This window comes from Piliocolobus tephrosceles, chromosome 20 (assembly GCF_002776525.5).
Source record: "Piliocolobus tephrosceles isolate RC106 chromosome 20, ASM277652v3, whole genome shotgun sequence".
Classification (NCBI taxonomy): domain Eukaryota; kingdom Metazoa; phylum Chordata; class Mammalia; order Primates; family Cercopithecidae; genus Piliocolobus; species Piliocolobus tephrosceles.
This window is the reverse complement of record NC_045453.1, coordinates 7415382-7436165: the sequence shown is the minus strand read 5'-3', so window position 1 is coordinate 7436165 and position 20784 is coordinate 7415382. Positions and strand designations below refer to the sequence as shown.

Sequence of the window (20784 nt, the reverse complement as noted above, 5' to 3'; positions counted from 1 at the left end):
AAAAAACAGCAAATCTGAATGTTTTATCTGTGAAAGAGATTTAATCTAATTTAAAATCTTCTCTCAAAGAAAATCCAGGGAGAGATGGCTTCACAGTGAGTGAATTTTCCCAAATCTTTGAGGAAGAAATAACATTAATCTTTTCTGAATTATTCTCAAGAAAATAAAGAAAAAATATTATACAAACTTATCAGAGAACAGAAGAAGCTCATTTTGTGAGTGAAATGAAATCAGCAATCTTGTTCTGTTGTAGAATTCCCCTTGGCTATTATGTATGTCTTAGAACTATAATTCACCTCTTACCTTTAGTATGTTGACTTTTTTTTTTTTTTTTTTTGAGACGGAGTCTTGCTCTGTCGCCCAGGCTGGAGGGCAGTGGCGTGATACTGGCTCACTGCAAGCTCCGCCTCCCGGATTCATACCATTCTCCTGCCTCAGCCTCCCGAGTAGCTGGGACTACAGGCGCCCGCCACCATGCCCGGCTAATTTTTTTGTATTTTTAGTAGAGACAGGATTTCACCATTTAGTTTCCATCTCCTGACCTCATGATCCGCCCACCTCGGCCTCCCAAAGTGCTGGGATTACAGGTGTAAACCACCACGCCCGGCCAGTGCGTTGACTATTCTTTAATGGATATTTAACACATCAGACTTTATTTCCTTTACTCAATTCAACAGATAGTCCCAGCAGCACAAAATGGTCCAGCGATACTAAATTATTCTCCACCATATGCACACTGGGCAGTTGGCATAGAACAGTATTCCAGGAAGGAGAATACTGGCATAATAGTTTGCTGACATAGTAGTTTTCTCCCCACTCCCTACTCTGGACACTAGTAATAGTAAGGTTTAACTTATTTTTTTTTAATGTCTGTTTTTTTTTTCTGCAGACTCCATTAATAATATACCTCTTTCATTTCCTAATTGACTATGCTGAATTGGTGTTTATGGTAAGTAACCTTCCATACAAAATTGACATGTATATATCTTACAATTTTATGGTTTATTGTCTCTCTCTCTCTCTCTCTCTTTTTTTTTTTCTGAGATGCGGTCTCGCTGTGTTGCCCAGGCTGGTCTTGAACTCCTGGACTTAAGTGGTCCTCCCATTTCAGCCTCTTCAGCTGCTGGGACTATGGGCACATGCCACAGTGCCCAGCTTGTCATCTTTTTTTTTTTTTTTTTTTTTTTTTTTTTTTTTTTTTTTTTTTTTTTTGAGACGGAGTCTCGCTCTGTCGCCCAGGCTGGAGTGCAGTGGCCGGATCTCAGCTCACTGCAAGCTCCGCCTCCTGGGTTTACGCCATTCTCCTGCCTCAGCCTCCTGAGTAGCTGGGACTACAGGCGCCCGCCACCTCGCCCGGCTAGTTTTTTGTATTTTTAGTAGAGATGGGGTTTCACCGTGTTAGCCAGGATGGTCTCGAACTCCTGACCTCGTGATCCACCCGTCTCGGCCTCCCAAAGTGCTGGGATTACAGGCTTGAGCCACCGCGCCCGGCCCATCTTTTTTTTTTTAAGAAAAAAAAAATCTATCTTAGGAACACAGGAGTTTCTCAGAAAATAAAAGCAAAAATTTATGTCTTTACTTTGAATTCATGGAACTGTGGCAGTATTATGGAAGTGTGAGGAATAGTTTCTGATGTGTAACCAGTTCCAAATACTTACTCTTTTTAGAATTTGGTTTCTGGGCTATATATAGTCTTGAATTTTCTAGCTCCAAGATTCTGTGATTGGCTTTAATTGTGATGCCAGTGTGGAGGGCATTCTGAATTTCCTAAGCATTTTGCCAAGAGATTCTGTGAGTCATTATGGAAGAAGAGGACACAGGCTTGAGGCTTTCAGGGGCAAGAAGCTTCAGAATTGAGATGACAGGTCTATGTTTTGAGAGCATAGCAATTTGAAACTGTTTTCTGGGATTGAAAATTTGAGTCAAGAAATACCCAGGAAGCCCGCTGAGGTCTTCCTTATTAATTATAACGAATAGTATTTATTGAGGACCTACTGTGTATGCTAGGCACTTGACATACATCAGGCCTGCAAAGCAGTGGGTATTTCCATTTTACAAAAAGCATAAGTAACTTGCAATTCTAGAGCAGATGTGGGCCACTAAACTGAAGTGAACCTAGATAGGTCCTGATCCTCAGGGATTTCTAGTTCACTCTCCCTGAATGGGCCTTATCTTTGGGTAGTCAAAGTGAGGGTTGAAGTTCTGCCTGATTGTAAGAGTCCAGTACTGGGTAGTCCATCACTATCTCAAAACTCCAAGCCCTGGTAGCACTCTAGTACTCTTACACTTACTGTATTCTGTTTCCTATTATTTATCTTTCTTTTGACAGATAACTGATGCGCTCACTGCTATTGCCCTGTATTTTGCAATCCAGGACTTCAATAAAGTTGTGGTAAGTAGTTTGTGGGTGGGACAAAGCTGGTGGAATTTGGTAACCTTCTGGTCTTTGTTATTACAAAGAATCAAAGATCTTATACTTAAGGATCTGGCTGCTTTCAAGTGCTAGGAAGTGATGGTGAGAATTCTGGCCTGTTGAGCCAGTCGTGGAACCCAAACCCACAAGACAGCTTTACTAACAACCCCAAACCCACAAGACAGCTTTACTAACAGATAAAGAAGGGTCAGCTTCATCTATGTAGCTTATTAATAACTATTAATATACACATATCTGTGCAAGCTCAGACTTCTGGAGTAGCGCTGAACAACAGTTATATTATCTGTCATTGTGAGGACCCTTAAAAATCTTCCAGTCCTTTCACCAGTCTTTTTTTTTTTTTTTTTTTTTTTGCAAAGGAAGAGAAATACAGCTTTTAAGTCACTATTACACCTATCTGAGGTAAAATTGGATTCTCAGTGTCATTTCTGTCTCCCTGCAGAAAGTAATCTTAATTGGAAAATTTGGCATGTATTAAATGCCTGAGATAAACTTCAGTCTTAATCCATATGTAATAGCCAAGGGGAATTGCATAGTGGGACCATTCTTTTCCTGGGATCTGAGAAAGTTAACAGATTAATCTTTTGTACCACCCATGTAGTTATATGGCTACAATACTCCTTGACTGGCTGGGAGCCACTGAGAGAGAAGTTTTAGGCTGGGGTGAAATAAGGCTGCATCTCATTGGCATTGTCTGTTTGTGGTTCATTTTAGCTTTTGTTACTAATAAAACCAGAAATAGCAGTCTGCTTTTCTGTGTCACTGGTCATCAGTGACAGATGAAGCTGGTGAATTCTAGAATTTTAGACTTCAGAGAGATTTTAAGAAATATCTAGACTGAGGGTTCTTAACTTGGGGTTCATTTATAGCCTTAATGGGCCTATGAAACCGTGGAAATGGTATGAAGAATTATATGTGTATGTGCATATGTCATTTTTACCGAGAGTTCATAGCTGTTATTGGTGTACAGTCTTTGACTCTTCCCCTAAAATTAAGAACTATATTTTAGAGACTTAGTATCACCAAGACCAGGGAGTACATATCTTAAACTAATGGAGCATATCTTGAAAACTTTAGGGGCTAAGATGAAATGCTTTAATAGGATTCTCTTGAGGGCCATAGATGAAATAATTGGGCATGGGATTCATAAGCTGACGAATTCAGAGATAAATTAGCAGTGACTATTTTCTTCTCTGAGATAGGTTGGGTAGGTAGACAGTCTCTACCAATAATACAAAGATTAGCTGAGTGTGATGGCGTGCACCTGTAATCCCAGCTACTTGGGAGGCTGAGGCATGAGAATCATTTGAACCAGGGAGGTGGAGATTGCAGTGAGCCAGGATCCCGCTGCTGTACTCCAGCGTTGGCAACAGAGTGAAACTGTATCTCCAAAAAAAAAAAAAAAAGTAGGGAAAAAATAAACCAGTGTGTGTGCATATATATATATGTGAGATATGTATGTGTGTGTGCATATATATATATGTGAGATATATATATATATATATGTGTGTGATACAGATACGAATATCTGAGGGAGGATTTGTAGCTTTCATCTAAGACCACAATTACCCAAATCTTAATAACCAAAATGTAAAACTAAAATGTGTTTTAATGAAAGTTGAGTAGATGCTAATGCCATATGTGTTTTTTTCCCTGCTCAATTCTCGTCAAAAAACTTCCCACGCTCCCCAGTTAAAACAAATTTTGCTGAAGACCAGCCTGGGCAACATAGTGGGACACTGTCTCTACAAAAATTTTTTAAAAAAATTAGCCAGGAGTGGTGGTATGCGCCTGAGGTCCCAGCTACTCTGGAGGCTGAGACGGGAGGATGGCTTGAGCATGGGAGGTCACGGCTGCAGTGAGCGGTGGTCGTGCCACTGCACTCCGCTTGAGTGACAGAGTGAAACACTGTCTCAAAACAAAACAATTTTTAATGGTAGAGGTGGTTTACGAGGAAGCAATGAAACCAGGTTTCAGTTAATTGCCTAACAAAGTCAGGTTTCAATGTCAATAGGAGAGATGCCTTTAATTTAGAGCACCAATAATTTTAATTCATTTGTTATTTCTGAGTTTATTTGGAAATATATAGAGATTTTTGGGGTTTTTTTCTTTGCATGATTTAAAGAGGGAGAGAGAAAGCCAAATGATCTTGCCAATATCCTGATTTTTAGTGCACCAAGACATTCTGGTATCACCAAGACTGAAGTAAAATTTGGAATGTTTTTGTTTTTCCACTTTTCAAGTTCAGACTATTAGAACATTAGGTTTCTTCATCAGAATAGGAGTTTTATGTATTCTATGTCAAAAATTAACTCATTCTAAATGGCAGATTTTGATGATACTAACATACTACTGTTGATTTAGATTGGATAGCAGCATGTCTTCCTCTAAATCTTCTCCCCTTTGTCAGAAGAGTTCATATCACATAGTCTGGGAAGTATTTAAATCTTGGTGGGATTTGAGTCTTTTTATCCCACCAGATGAAACTGTGTCTACACACAGATGCATCTGGGAGAACTATAGGGCAGAGACAGGACCGCACCCCCACCCCCTCTCCAGCTGTTAGCCTGCGGGCTGAATGCCGATGGTGACCAGTTGGTTATCATGACATTTTGCATCTATCTCACTTGACAAAAACAATGTTAGTCTAGTCTGTCCTTTGCTGAGATGATGCTTCTTGTTTGGAACTCAGAATTTGTGTTAAGATGGCTGGGCGTGGTGGCTCAAGCCTGTAATCCCAGCACTTTGGGAGGCCGAGATGGGTGGATCACGAGGTCAGAAGATCGAGACCATCCTGGCTAACACGGTGAAACCCCGTCTCTACTAAAAAAAAATACAAAAAAACTAGCCGGGCGAGGTGGCTGGCGCCTGTAGTCCCAGCTACTCGGGAGGCTGAGGCAGGAGAATGGCGTGAACCCGGGAGGCGGAGCTTGCAGTGAGCTGAGATCTGGCCACTGCACTCCAGCCCGGGCTACAGAGTGAGACTCCGTCTCAAAAAAAAAAAAAAAAAAAGAATTTGTGTTAAGAGAGCTGCAGGTGGTTTGATAATGGGTGATAAAAACCTGTGTCCCCTTAATATGATTAGCAGGTTGTAAATTTGGAGACTAGGCTCCTAAATTTGGAATGTGCTGAGGCTAACAGTTGGAGAGGAGTAGAGGCAGGGATGGAGTGTTTCCTCTCCCCCACCCCACCATAGTTTTGGAAAATGCAAATGAAAGTAGATGCAGCTTCAATGATTAGAAAAAGCCCTTTATAGCCGGGCGCTGTGGCTCACGCTTGTAATCTGAACACTTTAGGAGGCTGAGGCGGGCAGATCACAAGGTCAGGAGTTCAAGACCAACCTGACCAACATGTGAAACCCCATCTCTACTAAAAATACAAAAATTAGCCGGGTGTGGTGGTGAGTGCCTGTAATTCCAGCTACTCAGGAGGCTGAGACAGGAGAATCGCTTGAACCTGGGAGATGGAGGTTGCAATGAGCTGAGATCGCAACACTGCACTCCAGCCTGGCGACAGAGCAAGACTTGTCTCCAGAAAAAAAAAAAAAAAAAAGAAAATGCCCTTTATTTGAATTATGTCCTTGCAAAACCTATGTTTCAAGGGACTAGGAAAGGGCTGTATAGAGGAGTGGGTGGAAAGAAAGGAAGACTCCACCCTGGATTTTTTTAAAAATTAAAACAATTTTTTCATATAACATACATATGGAAAATCATACCATCTGTCTACAAGCTGATTAGTGATCACAAAGGTAAGATATCCAGGTCACTACCCTTCACATCACTTTTAATCTCTCCTGTCATTGTTTTTAATCTTATCATTGTCAAGACTAATGAATGTATCTGGAAATATTGATCTTCAGATTTTAATGTATACTCTAACTTCATTTTATATTTTATTGGGGGTGTGCGTGTGTGCACGTGTGTATAATTTTAAGAATTTCCATTGATTTTAGCCACTTTCCTGTCTCTAGCTGGATGCAATAGGGATTTTTAAAAGGGATTTTGTCTACACTTAGGGGAGCTGATATTGGGCCTATGAGGAGAGCCGTAACAGTGCCTGTACTGGTGAAATTGAGGGAGACAAGAAAGCTGAGAATGTGGGGATTGTTGATCTGTGTGCCTTCCCACCTGGAGACTCCTTTCAGCGCTTTCTGTTTTAAAGTATTTGAGAAGATGGTGGTTATAAGGAAGTACTTATCTTCCATTGCTGGCACAGTGTCACCTTTGCCCAGGATGTACACATCCCTGGTAGTTGCTTCCTTCTCTCAGTGCAGTGCTGCTGGCTGGCTTCCAGCCTGGGGAATGGGTCTGCATTCCCACCTGTCTCTCTGGTTGCCCCTGGATGAACTCCATTCCTTTCTCACAGCCTTCTTTGTGGATCTCACCCATCCAGGTGGCCTTGTTTTTGCTGCAGAACTCTCGACCTCTTAGCTAGTGAGGCCTCCTTCCTGCTACCACTGCTGCAGCTGTCCTCACTAAGCACTTGATTGCTGAGCCAGCCCCCTTCTTTGTGATAAAAGCACCTTGGTTTATAGTTTGTCCTTTTAATTAAACAACCTCAGCTGTGAATGGCACCATAAATCTTACTGGTAATTCCCACCACTTAACTTGGACTCTGCCAACTGTGAGAAGAACAGAGATGATCAAAGGGAGGTTTTTGAAGTTTGTTTCAGGTTTTTAGATTAAGCCTTTGCCTAAACCTATGCAAGAAATCTATTCCTGTGATGGCTTCTTGATTTTCTTTTGAACTGAAAGATGGTCTTCTAAAAATATTTTTTGGTTAATTTTTTTTTTTTATTTTGAAAGACCTAAGACATGCAAAAATAGATAAAGCATAGTACATACTTTTGAACCTATTTTCAGGCTGAAAAAAATTTACTCTCTGATACTTTCTCTCTCTCTGATACTTTCATCTCCCTATTTCCCCTCCTACCCAGTACCACTGTTCTGAATCTAGTAGTTATCATCCACACACATGGCCTTGACTTTCACTAGATATGTTACTAAATAACACATTGTATTATTTTACATGCTTTTAACTTTGTGTAAATGGCACAATGCAGGATATATTCTAGTGTGATTTGCTTTTTACATCTTTAAATTTTTAATAATTCACGGTTAAGCACTAGCTATCTTGGCTCCTGAAATACTCTGTTTTCTAATAGATGGCAGCATTGATTTTATATTGTCTTTTTTTTTTTTGAGACGGAGTCTCGCTCTGTCACCCAGGCTGGAGTGCAGTGGCCGGATCTCAGCTCACTGCAAGCTCCGCCTCCCGGGTTTACGCCATTCTCCTGCCTCAGCCTCCCAAGTAGCTGGGACTACAGGTGCCCGCCACCTCGCCCGGCTAGTTTTTTGTATTTTTTAGTAGAGACGGGGTTTCACCGGGTTAGCCAGGATGGTCTTGATCTCCTGACCTCGTGATCTGCCCGCCTCCGCCTCCCAAAGTGCTAGGATTACAGGCTTGAGCCACCGCACCTGGCCCGATTTTATATTGTCTAAATGAGATTCTTTGATCATTAAATCAACAGGGCCACCAATTTTGGGTTGAGAGGCTTTCTTATCTATATTCTGACCCATGTTTGCTTACAAGGTTGCCTACCTTTTTTTCATTCTGGAACACACTCATGAACTTGTTGGGACCCACTAGCGGAAGGCAAGAGTTTTCCACCCACGTCCCGCTCCCTATTAACTATCTAGCTGCCCACCCACACCCAGCTTTCCTCCTCTTGATCATCATGGCCATTCTATACCTCCTCTGTGGAAGTAAAACATAACCCAAGGTACTGTGACATTTGGGATCATTCTACCTTGCTTGAAAATACTTCTTCATGGATGGAACTTTGGAGTCTTTAGGCCACTGATGATAACTCTTCAAATGGCTAAGAACTTTGCTTTGCCAGCAAGTCGTTCATTTGGCCATTCAACAGACGTTTATTGTTTGTCCACTGTGCCAGGTGTTAGTCATACATGGTAAGCAAATAAACATGGTCCTTGCCCTCATGGAACTCTTAGTCTAGTGAGGGAGACAGACATTAGTCAATCATATAAATAAGTGAAAAAGTTATTAACTGTGAACAATGCTATGAAAAAACATATATAATAGGGGGATTTTACCTGGGTGTGGGGTGGTGAGGGAAAGTGTGCCTTCCTAAGGAAATGATACTGAGATCTAAGGACCGTGTGGGAGTTAACTAGGGAAAGAGAAGAATAAATTATTCCAGGTCAATGCAAAGGTCTGGGAACAGGAGGGACACAGCATGTTCATAGTGTTGGCACCCAGAAAGGGGAAGGGGAGGGGCGAGTGTGAGATGAGCCTGGAGAGGTAGGGCCAGACCAGGCCATGTGGGCCATGGAAAGGACTTTTGTCTTCAGCGTAAAAACAATGGGAAGTGAATTGTTTCCTGTGTTTTATCTTTTCCTTTTTTTTTTTTTTCCCTAGTTTAAAAAGCAGAAACTCCTCCTAGAACTGGACCAGTATGCCCCAGATGTGGCCGAACTCATCCGAACCCCTATGGAAATGCGTTACATCCCTCTGAAAGTGGCCCTGTTGTAAGTATTCCCTGACAAAACAAGGCTTAGTGCCAACAAATGCGAGGAAAATCTGATGAGACTTTCCCATGTCGTTTGTTGTATTTTTGGAGATTTGCAATCTTAGTCATCAAGTATTTGCTGTAGTTCTGTTGCACAACTGTGTTCTTTTGTTCTGGCCAGCAAAAGAGACAGAGCCATTCTGTCTCTCTTGGGACAAAGACTCACACAGGGCTGTGTACAATCAAACCCTTCACAAATGCTTTTTGACTCCGTGCTGATTTGGGTTCCAGCCTACTTATAACCAGTGTTTCTAAAGAAAAAGTTCTTCAATTGTGATGTATGGATTGAATAAAAGTTTGGTTTTTATGTGACTGCCGTTTCAAGCAGCTCTTATGTTTCATGTACAGTATAGTCCCCCATTTGTAGCTCATAAAACTGAAGTGCCAAACAGATGCATTCCAGCTGGGTGACCCATGTGGAAGGCTGGAACTTACTGAGGCTGTGTGAAAGAATTCTCCAGGGAGTACCCAGTGCTACCGTTAAGTTGTACTCTTTTGGGTTATTCCCGTTTATCTTCCTGAGATAGGCAAATGTGAATATTATAATTATTCAATCAGTCATTGAATATTAATAATATACCAGTTTCTAGGGATACACAGTAAACAAGACAAACAAGTTTTCTCGTGGAAAAACACGCCCTTAGAACTTCAGAATTAAAAGGGGCCTTGTGAGACTAGTTTACTCAACCTTCTGCCTTGTGTGTGGATTTCCTATTCCCTGTTAGATGTCTACGCAGCTGCTTCTTGAACGTCACCTGCTATTTAGAAATGGCTTTTTTTCCTTCCCACTGAATAGTTTTAGACTATCAGTTCTAATCTATGTATTTCAGAAATCTTGGTGGGATCTACCTTAATAGAACCAGAAATTTAGGAACTTCATGAATCCCTTATGGACTTATATGTGTCCTGGGGGTAGTTTTGTAATAGCAGCAGCTGTTTCTTTAAAGATTAAGTAACAAGCCTGTCTGTAATTGCTGAAAAAAACCACCAGCAATTTCTAGGCCTTTGGCTGTAGAACTGCTAATCTCACAGTCGTGGGAGGTATTGGATTTAAGGTCTTTATTTGTGAATAATCATCATCATCTCTTCCTGAGACACTGGCACGTTTCTTCCTATCTGATAACCAGAATTATGTAACTAGTCTGTCTTTTCACTTTGCCAGGAAACTCAGAGCTGAATTTGAAGCTGATTACTATAGTGCTGTAGAATACCCATTTGGTGGTCCTTCCATTGCCTTTACTGTCTCGTTTTATTTATGTTTTCCTTGCTCTTGATTGATTATTTATTTATTTATTTATTTATTTATGTATTTATTTTGAGATGGAGTCTCGCTCTGTTGCCCAGGCTGGAGTGCAGTGGCACAATCTTGGCTCACTGCAGCCTCCACCTTCTGGGTTCAAGTGATTCTCCTGCCTCAGCCTCATGAGTAGCTGGGATTACAGTTACCCACCACCACGCCTGGCTGTTTTTTGTACTTTTAGCAGAGATGGGGTTTTACCATGTTGACCAGGCTGGTCTTGAACTCCTGACCTCAAATGATCCATCCACCTCAGCCTCCCAAAGTGCTGGGATTACAGGCGTGAGTTATTGCGCCCAGCTGATTCTTTATTTCTATTTGTACTTTGCTATTATTTTTTATTATCTGTTCTTAGTTTTTTTGAGATGGAGTCTCACTCTGTCATCCAGGCTGGAGTACAGTGGTGTAATCACAGATCACTGCAGCCTCCACCTCCTGGACTCAAGTGATTATCCCGCTTCAGCCTCCCAAGTATCTGGGACTACAGGTGTGGTTTTTATGTATTTTTTTTTTTTTTTAGTAGAGACAGAGTCTCGCCATGTTGGCTAGGCTGGTCTCGAACTTGAGCTCAAGTGATCCACCCACCTTGGCCTCCCAAAGTTCTGGGATTGCAGGTGTGAGCCACCATGCCCAACCTGTTTTTATTATCTATTCTCTCTCTTTTTTTTTTTTTCTGAGACTGAGTTTCACTCTTGTTGCCCAGACTGGAGTGTAATGGCTCCATCTCAGTTCACTGCAACCTCCGCCTCCTGGGTTCAAGTGATTCTCTTGCCTCAGCCTCCCGAGTAGCTGGGATTACAGGCATGTGCCATCACGCCTGGCTAATTTTGTAGTTTTAGTAGAGACAGGGTTTCTCCATGTTGGTCAGGCTGGTCTCAAACTCCCGACCTTAGGTGCTCTGCCTGTGTTGATCTCCCAAAGTGCTGGGATTACAGGTATGAGCCACTGCGTCTGGCTTGTTCTCATTTTAGCTGCCTCAAATCCTTTGTGGAAGCAGGATAGAAATAAATACAGCCGGGCGCGGTGGCTCAAGCCTGTAATCCCAGCACTTTGGGAGGCCGAGACGGGCGGATCACAAGGTCAGGAGATCGAGACCATCCTGGCTAACCCGGTGAAACCCCGTCTCTACTAAAAAATACAAAAAACTAGCCGGGTGAGGTGGCGGGCGCCTGTGGTCCCAGCTACTCGGGAGGCTGAGGCAGGAGAATGGCGTAAACCCGGGAGGCGGAGCTTGCAGTGAGCTGAGATCCGGCCGCTGCACTCCAGCCCGGGCGACAGAGCGAGACTCCATCTCAAAAAAAAAAAAAAAAAAAAAAAAAGAAATAAATACAAACAATTTGCTATGACTATCTAAGATTTCTGTACTCACAAGCATTTCGAATTCATTTTCTCAGTTCTTTCCTTCCCACCTCAGGAAAACACTAGGTGTTTCAGCTTGACTCCTTCCTAGTGAGGGTCTAGATGTCCTTTGAAGTTCTGTGACGCCTGACTTGTTGAGCTCAGTAGATACTTACTCTGTCCTTGGGGTCTGGCTCAGTGGATTCTGCTTAACTGCCAAGAAGGCTGCGTCTAAGCTGCTTCAACTCTTGGATTGGCATGACCTGTGTCAGGGCTTAGGAACCTGACTGAGGAAAATGTACTTTCCTGGTTCTCAGAGGTAAATGGAGCTATTAAGATATGTGGCTCTGTGGGAATTGGTAGAATTTTATCATTTTTTGAAATCTAAAATAGTAAAAATAACATTTATAGAGCTAGAAAGACCTGATTTTGAATATATTTTGAATATATATTAGTTTGTGAGAATTTGGGCAAGTCCTTTTACCACTGAGTCTCAGTTTCCTCATCTGCAAAACTGGAATTATATTATTGCGAGTTACAGGATCTCTGTGATTAAATACAGCAGTTTTGTATGTACCCCACAGCACAGAATAGGCAGACCATGTTCAGTACCTTTTACTTATCAGCCCCAGCCCCCACCCTATTCTCTTCTACTTGGGGGAACTCATTTCTAAGAAGCTGCCTTCCTTTGCGTAAGCTTGTAGTAAATCTCTTGGAACTTCCTGGCTGTAATGGCGAGGGTTCCTTGGTCAGGATTACTAATGCCAAATATGTTTGTTCTTCCCCAGCTATCTCTTAAATCCTTACACGATTTTGTCTTGTGTTGCCAAGTCTACCTGTGCCATCAACAATACCCTCACTGCTTTCTTCATTTTGACTACGATAAAAGGTAAGGCCCTGAAGGGAGAGTACAAAGCTCAATCCCTGATTTATGCAAGATTTTGCAACACTTATGCTGTGGTTTTGTTTTTTCTGTTTTTTTTTTTAATGCAACACTTAAAAACATTTAAAAAAATTACACAAGTATTACAAGATTATTTAGAAAATGTAGACAAGGCAAGAGAAAAAAATCAAAACATCTTGAAAACTTAACTGCTCAAAGAGTCACTGTTAACATAGTTTTAAAAAAAAGTTCTAGGCCAGGTATGGTGGCTCATACCTGTAATCTCAGCACTTTGGGAAGCTGAAGCAGGAAGATCTCTTGTGCCCAGCCTGGGGAGCATAGCAAGACCTTGTCTCTGCAAAACATAACAAATTTGCCCGGCACAGTGGCATGTACCTGTAGTCCCAACTGCTCGAGAGGCTGAGGCAGGAGGATTGCTTGAGCTTGCAAGTTTGAGGCTGCAGTGAGCTGTGATCATGACACTACACTCCAGCCTGGTTGACAGAGTGAGACCTTATCTCTTAAAAAAAATCTAAAAAGGTTCTAAGAGGCTTATGATTAGAATAGCAGCCTTCCTCTTTCTTCCTAACCCTAGTTCAGCTTCTTTGAAGCAACTGCTTTCTGGCTTTTGCTAGTATTCCGTATTTCTAAATAAGAGCCTATATTATATTTCCTGAATTACAAATTTTAGACATTATTTATTGCACTCCCATCATGGACAGTGATAAAGATTTAGCTCTTTGGGGCCAAGTATGGTGGTTTACGCCTGTAATCCCAGCACTTGGAGGCCAAGGCAGGCGGATTGCCTGAGGTCACGAGTTTGTTACCAGTCTGACCAACATGGTGAAACCCCGTCTCTACTGAAAATACAAAAAAAATTAGCTGGGCGTGGTGGCGGATGCCTGTAATCCCAGCTACTCAGGAGGCTGAGGCAGGAGAATTGTTTGAGCCAGGCAGGTGGAGGGTGCAGTGAGCCGAGATCATGCCACTGCATTCCAGCCTGGGTGACAGAGGGAGACTCCATCTAAAAAAAAAAAAAAAAAATTAGCTCTTTGGTACCAATATCCCCTTTTCTCCTTTGCCTGATTTTCCTATAGTAGTTACACCATAGTTTCTTGTTTGTTTGTTTTGTCTTGTTTTGTTTTCGAGACAGAGTCTCATTCTGTCACTCAGGCTGGAGTGCAGTGGCACAGTCGTGGCTCACAGAAGCCTTGACCTCCCCAGCTCAGGTGATCCTCCCACTTCAGCCTCCTGAGTAGCTAGGACTACAAGCGCCCACCATCATACCTGGCTAATTTTTGTATTTTTTGTAGAGATGGGGTTTTGCCATGTTGCCCAGGCTGCTGTCGAACTCCTGGACTTAAGCGATCCACCCTCCTTGGCCTTCCGAAGTGTCAGGATTACAGGCATGAACCACCGCACCTGGTCGACATCATAGTTTTTATTGAATCAGTATCAGCACCTATATTTTATGACACTGTATATGTTATTCCACTGCTGGGCATAGTAGTAACTATGACTACTTTTTTCTTCCATGTACTACCTTTTATTTTTCCTGGGATTAGTAATTGTCTTTTATTGCTTGTTTGGTTTTTTGCTTAATTTTTGGGTGCCAATCACTGTTTTTGTTCCCTAGTTGCTCCATTAGATCTGTCAAGTACCTAACAATGTTTTTTTTTTTTTTCTTTTAACACTTAAACACATCAAATAGTTTATAGGTTTTACTGTTTTTCTGGAGATTTTTCTCATACATCTTTCATCCTACCCCAGTCTGTCCTGATTGTTCCCTGGGCGTGGTATAAAGCTGTCATACTGGAACTTACCTTCATTAATCTGTTCTGTATCTCACCTCCTCTCCTGGATTCCTTCTCTTTTTTATTGATTTTTTTCTGTTTTTCTGAAGTACTTTCTCAGTAGTTGTCTAAGAAAGGGTGTATGAAGGCTGGGCATGGTGGCTCACACCTGTAATCCCAGCACTTTGGGAGGCCCAGGCAGGTAGATCATGAGGTCAGGAGTTTAAGACCAGCCTGGCCAAGATGGTGAAATCCCATCTCTACTAAAAACAAAATATTAGCCAGGCGTGGTGGTGGGCATCTGTAATCCCAGCTACTTGGGAGGCTGAGGCAGAGAACTGCTTGAAACTGGGAAGCGGAGGTTGCAGTGAGCCAAGATTGCGCCACTGCACTCCAGCCTGGGTGACAGAGTGAGACTCCGTCTCAAAAAAACAAAAAAAAGATTGTATAAGATATATATTTTGAGTCATTCCGTGTCTAAAAAATATCTTTGTTCTGGTTTAGTACCAAATTAATAGTTGGGTAAGACTGAGAATTCTAGACTCGAATAACTTTTCCTTTAGAATTTTGAAGGCATTGCTTCGTTGTCTTCTAGTATCTTGGTAGCTATTGAGCCGTTTTATGGTCATGGATATAACCCAGTTTTTTTTTTTTCCTGAAATATTTAATATCTTCTGGCCAGGCACAGTGGCTCAAGCCTGTAATCCTAGCACTTTGGGAGGCTGAGGCAAGAGGATCTCTTGAGCCTAGGAGTTTGAAACCAGCCTGGGCAACATAGTAAGACCTCATCTTTACAAAAAATGAACAAAATTAGTTGGATGTGGTGACATGTGCCTATAGTCCTAGCTACTTGGGTGGCTGAGGCAGGAGGATCACTTGAGCCCAGGAGGTTAAGACTACATTGAGCCAAAATAGTGACACTGCACTCTAGCCTGGGTGACGGAGCAAGACCCTGCCTCAAAAAAAGAAGAAGAAAAATTGTGTCTTCTTTTTATCCTGAATGTTTTGAAATTTTATGATGCTATGTCTGGACATGGGTCTTTTTAAATTCATTATGCGGAGCACTTGGTAGGCCCTTTCAGTATGGAAACTAGTGTCTTTAGTTCTAGAGGGTGTTCCTGAACAACTTTTCCAAATTCCACCTCTGTTTTCTCTGTCCTCTTGTTTTGGATGTTTATTGGATGTTGGATTTTCTTGATTGATCAAGTATGCATATTTTATTTTCTATTGTTTTTCCCGTCATTTTTACTTACTTTCTCTTACTTTTTCTGGGACATTTCCTTGTTTTTATCTTCCAGCTCCTCTATTGACTTTTTAATTTTATTTATTACATTTTTATACATTTACACCTAGTCTCTGGTTGTTTCTTTGAGGCATCCTATTTTTATTTTATCACCACAGTATCCTCTGTTATATCTCTGATTATACATATATCTTTTCAGTTTCTATTTGTTCTAAGCATAGTCTCTTTGTTTTCCTGGTATTTTTTTTTTTAATTGTTTGTTTTGGGAGGATTTCTTCCATATGATTTTCTTATATGTATGGCAGTCCTGGCTATCTGTTTCTATTTAAGAGTGAGACATGGCCTGGCGCAATGACTCACACTTATAAAATCCCAGCATTTTGGGAGGCTGAGGTGGTAGGATTGTTTGAGGCCAGGAGTTCAAGACCAGCCTGGACAACATAGTGAGACCTCGTCTCTCCAAAAAAAAGAAATTAGCCTGGTGTGATGGTACTTGCCTGTAGTCCCAGCTACTCAGGAGGCTGAGGCAGAAGGATCACTCGAGCCTAGGAGTTTGAGGCTGCAGTGAGCTATGATTGTGCCACTGTACTCCAGCTTGGGTGACAGCCATCTGTAAAAAAATAATAATAATAATAAAAATTTTTACATAAGGCCCTAACATATTGACTGGAGAGTCCGTGAATGGGCAGGGCTTGGTGGTGGATCATTTTCACTGTAGGGGGGATCAGGCAGTGGGCTGGCCTCTTTCTTTGGGTCAGGGGCATTTACAAATGTCATCATCTGCATGTTTTATTTTCCTTTGAAACTATTCAGTTTTCCCAAAGAGGAATCCTCTAAAGTCCTGTCTGGGGTGGCAGAGTTAGGGCTTTTTGGGGGGGGGTGGAGGGTGTATAAGACTAGCTGCTGGAGTTGTGAGAGCAGGAACAGGGAAGGTGGCTAGTTTCAGTCTGGAGACTTTATTTCGTGTCATTGCTTTTCAGCCCACACCTCTCCTCAGCCCATTACTGTGTGAAGTAGTTGCTAGACTCGTGCTCTTAGTTAGCTTTCTCCAGAACTGAGGTCTTCTGCGGGTAGAGTAGAAAGTTAGAGGGATGGGTTATGCGGCAATAGTCATTTGGCTGCACATGATTGGGATAACACCTGTTGTTCTGAGTGGTCTGTATATAAACTTTCAACTTGATTTTTTTTCTCTGTGCCTTACCCCCACCTCCCATAGCACCTGATGCACTCTAGTGCTGAATTTCTCAGAAGTTCTGTGTGGTGAGTTGGCTGGTTTTTATCAGTAGTCCTCTCTGTAGGCCACTGAGCTGTAATTTCTTCCACATCACCAAGTGATTTATTCTTCTCTCACCTGCTTTATATTTATTCACTATTGTATTAAAGTTGGTTTTGCTATAATCTCCTTTTATTTTCTTTGTGATTTAAGATGGTTTTAATCTTTTGTTTTCATTTTAGTGAGATTTTTGACGGGAGAGATGATAAACACATGTGATCAATCTGTCATTTTTAACTAAAAGTTCCTCTGTAAGCATTTGGGTTATATATTTCCAGATTTTTCCTACATTTTTCCCTCCAGACTTTTAAATATTGTATCAATTAGCTACTACCACAAAAATGTTAATAAACCACTCCAGAATTCAGAAGCTTAAAACAACAACAAGTGTTTACTTAGCTCATACATCTGTAAGTCAGCAAGGAGTCAGCTGATCTAGGTTGGACATGGCTTGTCAGTTGGCTGGTTACATGGACTTCATTTATGCATCAGTGACTGGCTGGAGTTGGCTAATCTAGGTTGGGCTCTGCTCCACATGGCTGTCATCCTCTTGGGCCAGGGGACAGACCTAGGTATGTTCTTTTCATAGCATTGGCAGAAGCACAGTGGTGAGCAAGCCTAGTCACGCATGTGCTTTTTAAGTTCCTGGTTGCATCACATGTGCTAATATCCCATTGATCAAAACGTAACACATGGCCCGGTGTGGTGGCTCACGCCTGTAATCCCAGCACTTTGGGAGGCTGAGGCGGGTGAATCATGAGGTCAGGAGTTCAAGACCAGCTTAGCCAAGATGGTGAAAGCTCCTCTCTACTAAAAATACAAAAATTAGCCAGGCGTGGTGATAGGCACCTGTAATCCCAGCTACTCAGGAGGCTGAGGCAGGGATTCCTTGAACCCAGGAGGCGGAGGTTTCAGTGAGCCGAGACTGCGCCACTGCACTCCAGCCTGGGCAACAGAGCGATAGTCCATCTCAAAAAAAAGAAAAAAAAAAAGTTACACGTGGCTGAGCTCAGGGGTGGAGAGTTCCATCCTGTTCACAATAGGAAGGCACTGCAAAGTTGTATAGCAAAGGGCCTGGACATGGTGGGGGTGGGGAGAAATTGGGGCCAATAATACAACCTACTGCATGTAATATATATCAATAAATGTCTAATCTATTTTTTTTTTTTTTTGAGACAGTCTCGCTCTGTCTCCTAGGCTGGAGTGCAGTGGCATCATCTCAGTTCATTGTAACCTCTGCCTCCTGAGTTCAAGTGATTCTTGTGCCTCAGCCTCTCAAGTAGCTGGGATTACAGGCACGCACCACCATGCCCAGCTACTTTTTGTATTTTCAGCAGAGACAAGGTTTCACCATGTTGGTCAGGCTGGTCTCGAACTCCTGACCTCAAAGGATCCTCCTGCCTTGGCCTCCCAAAGTGGTAGGATTACAGGTGTGAGCCACTGTGCCCAGTTCTAGTCTGTCATTTTTAATGGCTGCATATTCATTTTATGAATATAGAAGTTCTTTAATCAATGTATATATCATTAAATATTTAGGTGATTTTCCAGTTTTTAGCTGTTTAAATATTACAGTTAACTTTCTAATGTACAGCAACTTTTGTGCTCATGTTTAGTTATTTTCTTATAATGTCCTAGAAATAGAAATATTTGCCACTTTTTAACAATTTCTGGAATGAATTTATTGATTTTTTTCCTTTTTGTGGATGATGGGGTCTCACTGTGTTGCCCAGGCTGGTCTCGAACTCCTGGGCTCAAGCTGTCCTCCCACCTCTACCTCCTTAAGTGCTGAGATTACAGGCATGAGCCACCACACCCAGTCGGATTTCTGAAATTTATTGCCACATTTATACTCCCATAAGAAGCGTGCAAGAGTCCTTATATTTGTACACTATTGTTAAATAGTTTGTGTGCTCGGGAAGTAAAGAGTAAAAAGTTGTACGTAGAACCTTTTACTTAGAGTTTGCTTACCTTTTCTGGGGTGGCACACGAGGATGCCTTAGGTCTTTATAAGAGATTGTTTCTCTTGGAATGCTTATGAGTGGTCTTTCTGTAGGCCTGTTAGTTTAATTTATTATTGGGTTACTTAAAATGGCTTGATGTTGCATAGCCTGAATTGTCTTGTTCTGAAGATTGTGGTCATTTTTGTCAGAAACAACTCTTAACAGTAAATACTCTGCTGTCTGTGAATACTCCCTGCCTCAATCCCTGTTTCCAGAGTGTCAGGTTCAGATAGGTTGTCATTTATCAAGGTGTCTGGTGTCCATTAAAATAAAGAATATACGCAGCAGTCTGGCAGAAGGGACCAAGTACTGGCCTTTGGAAATGTCACCTTTAAAATAGCCGAGTGCAAAGAGAGAGAAACTGAAGACATGCCCTCAGAAGGTGCATGTGTATTTGTTTCCCTAGGAGTCGCACATAAAAATGTAAAGTATGCCGTTAAAAAAATATATTTTATTAACTGTAAGTCAATGAAAAGGTTTTTGTTTGGGGAAGAAAAACATGTAAGTTTTATGTATCTCTTTCACAGCCTTGTTTTTTTTTTTGTTCCACAGAGGAAAAAAATGTTTTATATCACTCTAGATTTTTGTTTAATGAATTTATAGACATTTTCATAATGTTATATACATAATTTTGTTTTACTTTTATCACTTATTAAGAAATGCAGACCTACAAATTGAAAAGTAAGTCTTTCATCACCCTGCCCCACCTCCACTTTAGTTCCTCTTGCGTATTTGTTATGAGGTCCCAGCCCTTCTCTTTTGTTGAACATTTGTTTTCCATTATTTGCTACTGTAAATAGAGACTCTCACAAACAATATTTCTAATCTGTTAAAATATTTGAAGAGTTCTATTTTAGCTAGGTCTCTGAACCACTCTAGCTCTTTGAGTGTTTTAGTAATCTCTGCTAATAGTATATATAATAAAGTTAGTTCAGTTATAAATTCTGCAAGTTATATTTCTTCAGTTCACATTTTACTGCATATGAATAAAATTATTTAATAAAATTAATGTAGGAATAATTTTATTTTAAAAAAGAAAATATTTGTGAAAATTCACAAGAAAAGGAGTATAAATCATGGAAAATTATGGAAAAATATGCAACTCCATGGATAATTAATAAAGAAAAGCCAATTGAAATTTAAAAACTTTTGAACACTTTTTTTTTTTGCCTTGGAAATTGGTAAAGATTTTAGAAGCTAATTCTCAGTTCTGGCAAGGTTCTATCAAATAGGTATTTTCCCACATGGAAGTTGGCAGATAAATTTGTACAACCATGGGCAGTCTTAAAATGTTTGGAGTTTTTAAAATTTTTATTTATTTATTTTTCTAATACTGTCCACCTGGGGATAAAATGTTTATAGTTTTGATTTTTTATTCTACTTTTGAGAACCGATCCTAAAGTAATGCAGAAATATAGACACAAAGCTTTATGGTGCAAAGTTATTAATTGCAGAATTATTTATAGTCACTGGAAAAATTAGAAAATACTTTAGGCCGGGCGCGGTCGCTCAAGCCTGTAATCCCAGCACTTTGGGAGGCCGAGACGGGTGGATCACGAGGTCAGGAGATCGAGACCATCTGGGCTAACACGGTGAAACCCCGTCTCCACTGAAAAATATAAAAAACTAGCCGGGCGAGGTGGCGGGCGCCTGTAGTCCCAGTTACTCGGGAGGCTGAGGCAGAAGAATGGCGTGAACCCGGGAGACGGAGCTTGCAGTGAGCTGAGATCCGGCCACTGCACTCCAGCCTGGGCGACAGAGTGAGACTCCGCCTCAAAAAAAAACAAAAAAAAAAAACAAAAAAAAACTTTAGAGGGGAGTGGTTAAGTAAAATATGGTTTACCCATGTAGTAGGATATTATGCACGTGATGTTTAAATATAATTTTAAACTATGTGAAAATGTTTTTTTAAAACAATGTAAAATTTTGTG

At 41.2% G+C, this 20784-nt stretch overlaps 1 protein-coding gene across 4 annotated transcripts in view; it reads left to right on the top strand.

Moving 5' to 3' along the window:
• PIGU (phosphatidylinositol glycan anchor biosynthesis class U) overlaps positions 1-20784 on the top strand; it is a 118939-nt gene that overhangs the window by 20371 nt on the left and 77784 nt on the right. For all 4 annotated transcript variants that reach the window (XM_023220475.1, XM_023220473.1, XM_026455255.1 and 1 more), the window contains exons 3-6: positions 890-949; positions 2330-2392; positions 8876-8985; positions 12450-12550. In XM_023220475.1, the coding sequence (XP_023076243.1) occupies positions 890-949; positions 2330-2392; positions 8876-8985; positions 12450-12550 (334 nt within the window). The remainder of the gene's footprint in view (positions 1-889; positions 950-2329; positions 2393-8875; positions 8986-12449; positions 12551-20784) is intronic.